Raw genomic sequence first — 7,025 nt, 5'->3', positions numbered from 1 at the left:
GTTTCAGGCCAGGTGCGGGGGCCCACGTCTGTAATCCTTGCACTTTGGGAGGCTGAGGCAGGGGGATCCCCTGAGTCCAGGAGTTCGAGACAAGACTGGGCAATATAGTGAGACCTTGTTTCTACAAAAAATGAAAAAATTAGTGGAGTGCGGTGGCACACTCCTGTGGTCCCAGCTACTTGGGACGCTAGGGTGGGAGGGTCACTTGAGCCTGGGAGGCAGAGGTTGCAGTGAGCCGAGGTTGTGCTATGAGTGGCATTTTGAAGGTCCACTTCTGCGATTCATCCAGGAGCTAAACGGGTCACATCCGCCCAACTCAGCATTCCCCAAGGTATGTTTCCAGTCCACATGCCACATTGTCCGTAGACTGATATGCCTCAAAAACCCGGTAGAGGTGGGCATAGGGTTGGGTAGAAATCATCTGCCTCCCTTCCTTCCCCACCAATCTTCCTGGCGACAGAAGCTTTTCCGTAACTGAGGCAGAGTGGGGGCAGACACCTTGGCAACTTACCCATTCGTGTTATGAAAAATATAAAACATTAATGTACTTACATAAAAATAGTGATAGATGAAATTAAAATTTGCTGTTCTATTAAAACTGCATTAGATTTTAAATTATTATAGAGATTATATTTTAATGTTTTAAATGTATTTGATACATTACAAAAGTATTTCAGTTACAAGCGTATCATTAAAGCTATTCTTTATTATTACAAAATGCTTTTACAATGCTATTCTTGACAACAGGAAAATACTTACCCTCACTGAAGTATGTGGAGTACCATTTTTTGGAAACCATGTCAAGCATAATGGCAATATTCAGGTTCAATCTTCCTATAGATCTGCTCAATATTTATCTAAACCTTAGCTTCTATTCTTTTCACGTTATTAGTCATATTTTCACTTAAAAAATCAGAGGCCGAAGGGGTAAGCAAACAAACTTTTCAAGTAGACAAAGCTCATCTTTAATCAACAGAATTTAGAGTCCAGTCTTTCCAAATCTGTTTTTTAACAACAGAAACTCCTCCCTCCCCTGCCCCATTTTGTCCTCCCCATTAAATGGTACTGTGTCAATAAAATTCTCAAGCGACCTCTTTAAATCAGCGTTCCTTCTGATGCTGGCTGCCATTCACCACAGTCACGGAAAAGGGAGATGTGTTGGACAGGTCTGTCATTACAAGTAGTAGTTGGTGGTACATCGAGTCTGTGTTTCTTACACAAAATTACATCTAAATATTTGACATGAGGCCATTTGCTATCATAAGCCATCACTAGGAACTTCTAGTCTGTCTCACTCGATTGAGGCTGCAATGTTGTTAGGTGCTATGACCACAATGAATACAACAGACAGCGTCTCAGCTGTGCTGCGAAGTATTCATAACCAAAAGGCCATATTTCAAATTAAATCATAGTAGCTAATGACATACCATTTACATATCACAATCTAAGTCTCTGAAACAGGGGGAGCATATAATGGTATCCAGAACATCTTTACATCAAAATAATCTATCATACTATAAAGTTTTCACTTACAAAAAGTGTAACAGAGTTTAAGGCACTGGTAACTTTGTCCACTGTTAGAGATTAAAACTTCCAAAGCAAATAAAAGAACCAACGTTCACCTTTAATGTGGGGGAAATTGGCCAAAGGAACCCCATGAGGACACCCAAACCTTCTCTGTGTCCCCTGTGGAACCTGGACTTTCTCTCTCGTCCTCAGAGAAAGAAAAACAAATGCCGATATCCTCTGTTTAAAATATGAAAGTACCTTACACCAATCACCCCTAGCGGCCCGGGCTCTCAGTGGAACTAACTTAAGTGAAAATTAAGACAGGCATAGAATTAGGCCTTTGTTTTGAGGCTTTGGGAGAGCCGAGCTCCATTGTGGCATCTGGAGTTTCACGTGAGGCCTACACGGGTTTCAAATGGTTGCGTTTAAGATCAGTATCTTTGTGTTGGGAAATGCTGGCGACTGGGCATTGACAGCTGAGCACAGGTTGCCTCATCCCTCTCACGCTGTCTATTTTTTAATCTAACAACTGGGAAATGCATTAAACTGGCTTTTTTGACTTCCCAGAACAATATCTAATTAGCAAATAACACAATTCAGTGACATTCAGCAGGATGCAAATTCCAGACACCGCAATCATGAACACCGTGAAGACAGTCTTCTCCGTGGGCCGCGACACAAAGCAGTCGACAGTGTTGGGACAAGGCCAGGCGTTGCACTTCACCAGCCGCTGCATGGAGAAGCCATCGTACATGACGTAGAAGACGTACATGAAGGCGGCTTCGAAGACGACCCGGAAGAAGATGCTGCTTGTGTAGGTCCACCACAGGGGGCCTTCGATGCGGACCTTTTGGGTTTTGATCTCCTCGATGTCCTTAAATTCATTCTTTATCTCCCCCTTGATGAACTTCCTCTTCTTCTCATGTCTCCGGTAGGCCACGTGCATGGCCACCAGGAGCGCCGGCGTGGACACAAAGATCAGCTGCAGGGCCCACAGCCGGATGTGGGAGATGGGGAAGTAGTGATCGTAGCACACATTCTTGCAGCCGGGCTGCAGGGTGTTGCAGACGAAGTCGGCCTGCTCATCTCCCCACACCTCCTTTGCAGCCACAACGAGGATCATAATGCGAAAAATGAAGAGGACGGTGAGCCATATCTTTCCAATGCTGGTGGAGTATTTGTTCACACCCCCCAGGATCGTCTGCAGCGCGCCCCAATCCATCTTCTACTCTGGGCGGTTTGCTCTGGAAAAGACGAATGCACACAACACAGGAATCACTAGTTAGGATGGAACAGGGAGACTTCTCTGGGTCTGGGTAAGCAAGCAAGCTTAAATCACTTCCTGAGCAAACACCAACTCTTATGCAACCTCACCAAAACAGGTGAAGACCGAACCAACTTAGTTTGTCACAGGGTTAAATGGATAGTTCCCAAACCCTCTCGAACATGTTTTTAGGCGTTCTCTGATAAACGGTAGCTTGTTCACCTGAGTAATTCACCCAGTCTTTAAACACATCATAAAAATGTGCTGTGTCAGGCAGTGTCACAAAGTACTTGTTAGCTGAAAGGCACTCTTGGGTTCTGACCGGACCCCTGCATCCTCTGCAGAGCTTCCTTGGGTCCTCCTGACTCTGCACAAGTTACTCAGCGTTCAGCAGCTGCATTGATTTGCAGTCTCAAGTTTTGGCTGTACCACTGGGGCTGATACTAGCTTGGGCCAACCTTGCTCAAAGGCTGAGAGGCCAAGTACAGGAGAACCGTGAGGATAAGATGTAACTTACAGCTCCCCTATCTAGTCTCTCTGCTGAGCCACTTTCCTTAACGTCTTGAATTAATTTTCACAGACTTGGCATGTAGCAGTGAAACTGTGGTTACCAGCGGTTAAGTTTACATTTGAGGCACCCCGAGTTAAAATTTTACAAAGCACCTTGCTTCCTTCTACATGAAAGGAAGAAGTTATGAATGCCCTGTTCGTGGAGGAAAGCCACTGTGAGCGCAGACTTTCATGTAGGTTTTGTGGATGGCTTGGTGGCCTCACTGTCAGGCTGGCACTGACCGCTCAGTTAGCATAGCTGTTTTGACAAGTGCTGCAACAGTGCATTATAATTGTGGGCTGTGGTTTTAATTTCAAAGTGTTTCTTAAAAGACACATTATTTAAAAAGGACAGAAAATTCAACTCCCCCGGTTACTGGCCGACTAAGCGACGTCACTGCACTGCAGTTCAGCGCTGAAGCTTGGGGGAGTCCCACACTCCTTACTGCAAGTGGATGTGGAGAGGCCCGTGGATAACCTGCCGTGAGCCCGTGGCCTTCTTTTCATCCCAGGATGTGAACTATCTTCACTGATTCATAGTTACACCCTGCCTGCCACAACTAACCCTCTCCTAAACAAGATTCCACCCTCTCCACAATCCAGATGAATCATCTCTTTTCCACCCTTCAGAGCTGGTAGTGAACCCTCCTCCTCCTTTTACTTAAAAGCATCCTCCTCTCCTCATTTTAGGCAAGTTGCGTCCTGTTTTCTGATGGACTCCGGAAGCAGGGTCGTAGTGAATGTCTTTCATGACCCAGAGTCACTGCCACGGTGCATCAAGGTCAGGCCGAAACCACGTAGTGTCACCTTGGTCAGAGGCGACAGGAGAGAGGTGGCCAAGAAAGTTACATCAGGTTGACACAGGCCGGTGAAACACAGCCCCACTAAGCTTGGGAAAGACAAACATCATTGGGAAAAACAATATTTTAGCCCAGACTCAGCACTGACCCATTGAAATCCAGACTGGGAAGCCCTTAGGTGAGCTGGTTGTCCTGCTAAAGCACCTGTGGCTCAGGTCAGTACCGTCCCGACAGCAGAACCACTGAGGGCAGTAACATTCCGGTTTTAACAAAAGCATCTTACGGAATTAGACATTCTTCATTGGCCCTCACTGAGTGGAAAACAGGATACTCCCCGAAGTAAGCTGTCTCCTGGTTTACACCTGGCCAAGAATATGGGGCTGCAGGAGGAGGGGTTTATCCTTTGCCCTCTTCTACCTGCCAAACCCAGGTCATATACCCTTCGACAGACCTGTCCAGTTACCATCGGCTGAGAAAAATACAGTTCCAAGAAACCCTAGATTGTTCTTTTATAAAGCTTGAGCTGAAGCTACCTGTTTTAAAGATCCTTTTTCAGGAAGGGGAGTAAATTTTAATTTACTAATTAATTTACTAATGGGCTAGGGGGTCATGGGTTAAAAGGGCTCAGAAGCAGGATGAAGTTGTTTTCAATATTCAAGTCAGAGGAGGAGCTGCCCTCCTGGCCTCCCGACCCTGGGCGGTTACATGCGGCTTCCTACCGGGCCTACGCCACCGCGCACCGCCTGGAGAGCTGCCAGAGGCCAGAGGAGGAGTTGGTTCAGTTCCTTAGGGAAGACACTGGGTGTATCACCAAGTTCCAGAAAAGACAAAAGGGACTCTTCACCCCTTAATTTCTCCACCCTTAGGTGATGGGTGGTCGACCTTGCCTGGCTGCCCCCAGAGGGTTCCTCCACCCTTCTCACCAGTGTCTGAAATTGTGACAGGCTTTGCACAGCAGTTTCGAAAGGGACCTGAGGTCACATGGGGACACGGCCGTGCCACCCTTCTCAAGTCCCAGGTGCATGGACACCGAACCCAGCTGTCAGCAGCTGTCAGGTGAGCGCTGTTCAGGCTGCCTTTCTCCTGCAGTGGGGCAGGATCGAGGCACGGATGCAACCGTCCTGAAGACGCGGGTCTCAGCCGCACCCCTCTTTGCAAACAAGGGTCCTAAAAATTTTCTTTCTAGCCGGGGCGCACAGCCCGGAAACAAACCCTCGTGAAGTGTTTAGGAAAAAGGGAAGCCACCGAAATCTTGGCCCCGGTTCGGCCGGGGTCGGCGGGCTCCGCGTTAGTTCCAGGCAAACTCCGCCCAGACCTCTGCCCGGCGCTGTTTCTGCAGGAGCCGCTCCCGGAGGTAAAGGTCAGTTCCTGCCGCGGAGGCTTCCTGCTTCTCCCGCGAAACGAGCGTGACTTCGGAGCTAAGCTTTCGGCCAGTTTAAAACGTGTGGTGTCAGTGGGTCCAGTAGCCACGCGGCTGCGCTAGCGTTCCCCAAAGGGGCATCGGCGGCACCACAAACCTCGCGCTGGCGGCTCGCCCCCGCCTCCTTCCCTCCCGCGCGCACCCGGCCCCCCTCGCACCCCGGTCGGTGCCATCGCGTCCACTTCCCCGGCGCGCCGCGGCCGGTCCGGCCCGGCCGCCCGATTCCAGCCCCGGAGCTCGGCCGCAGAAACACCCGCTCCGGAAGGCGGCCCTCGTCCCCGGACCCAGGACGCGCGCTGGTCCAGCCCCCCGGTTCCCCGAGACCCACGCGGCCGGGCACCCCCTCTGGGTCTCGCGGTCCCTCCCCGTGGCGGGTTCCTGGCCGGGCGCTCCGGGGCCGACGGGCTCACCTGCGTCGGGAGGCAGCGCGCGGCGGGCCGGGGCGGGGGTCTCGGCGTTGGGGTCTCCGCGCTCCTGAGCGGGTCCTGGGCCGGGCGCCGCCGAGGGGCTCCGAGTCAGGGAGAAGAGCGCGCGGGCGCTGCGGGGCCACAACACCTGTCCCGCCGCGGCGCCTTTTAACCGCACCCCACACCCCGCCTCCTTCCCGGGAGCCTGGGGAAGTTACGGAGGGGGCGGCGCCGCGGGCGGGGCGCGCCCGGCCTCCGGGTCCCCAGAGCTTCCCGTGTCCACGAACCCACGACCACACCCCGAGAGCCCCGAACCCCCCGAGTCCCCTTCGAGGCCCCGAGTCTCCGAGTGCCTTTGAGCCCCCATGAGTTCCCCAAGTGCCCCCAGCGCCCCGAGTCTCCCCCGGTTACCCCGAGCGCCGCCTCCTCCAGCCCTTGGGTGGCCTGGGAGGAGCGGGGGCGGCCGAGCGTCGGGACCCCCAGGCAGCGGCGCCCCAGGCCCTGGCTCCGGCGCTTGCAGCGGGCGGGGTTCGGGGCTGGCTGCGGTCGTTCCTCTCTACTCCGCCTGGCGCGAGAGCACTGGGCGTTCAAAGCGCTTCTTTAATGTTTTATTGTTGGAGAAACAGGCGTTCGTCCAAGGACTGAAAACCTGTTCGGGTCGCGGAGGCTGCGCGCGAGGCTCTCGCGGGGGGTCTAGGCTGGGTCGCGGGGCGGTGCCCTCGGAATGGGGGTTAACGGTGACCGGGGAGGGGGCGCCGCCGGTGCTGGCGAAGTCCCCGCAAAACCTCAGCAACCCGCACGAACGCCTTCTCCAATTTCCGATTTGATTCGATTACTTTCAACGATGTGTCAAGGACTAAGGTTGGGGGCGGTGGGGGCGACAAGCCTCGCCTTTGCCGTGGCCGGCAGGGGGGTCCCGCCGTCTGCGGAGGTCGCCCCCCGCGGCCCCGGCCCAGCCAGCTTCCTCCTCTTTTCACAGCTAGGGAACTGCAAGGGGGTGTCTCGGTTTGGGGTGAGGAGGCCCGGAGTTTTCAGGAAGGAGAGAGGGCAGGTGGGATCTCCCAAGCCCCCTCCTG

At 52.7% G+C, this 7,025-nt stretch overlaps 1 protein-coding gene across 2 annotated transcripts; it reads right to left on the bottom strand.

The window, feature by feature from the left end:
• Nucleotides 1–608: 608 nt before the first annotated feature.
• GJB2 (gap junction protein beta 2) lies at nucleotides 609–6,165 on the bottom strand. Of its 2 annotated transcripts, none has more exons than XM_025364827.1 (2): nucleotides 5,953–6,165; nucleotides 609–2,753 (listed from the first exon to the last, which is right to left on the bottom strand). In XM_025364827.1, exon 2 carries the CDS (start codon nucleotides 2,729–2,731, stop codon nucleotides 2,051–2,053), a length of 681 nt encoding a protein of 226 aa, XP_025220612.1. In that variant the 5' UTR covers nucleotides 2,732–2,753; nucleotides 5,953–6,165; the 3' UTR covers nucleotides 609–2,050. The 2 variants fall into 2 exon arrangements, with proteins under 2 accessions (XP_025220612.1, XP_025220613.1); XM_025364828.1 differs by lacking the exon at nucleotides 5,953–6,165 and adding an exon at nucleotides 5,122–5,294.
• Between the last annotated feature and the right edge of the window lie 860 nt (nucleotides 6,166–7,025).

This window comes from Theropithecus gelada, chromosome 17, assembly GCF_003255815.1.
Source record: "Theropithecus gelada isolate Dixy chromosome 17, Tgel_1.0, whole genome shotgun sequence".
Classification (NCBI taxonomy): domain Eukaryota; kingdom Metazoa; phylum Chordata; class Mammalia; order Primates; family Cercopithecidae; genus Theropithecus; species Theropithecus gelada.
The sequence above is the reverse complement of the archived record's forward strand: the minus strand, read 5'-3'. Positions and strand labels throughout refer to the sequence as shown.

What these genes read in the sequence shown, in the direction of transcription:
- GJB2 (XM_025364827.1), bottom strand. Translation starts at nt 2,731, where the DNA reads ATGGATTGGGGCGCGCTGCAGACGATCCTGGGGGGTGTGAACAAATAC.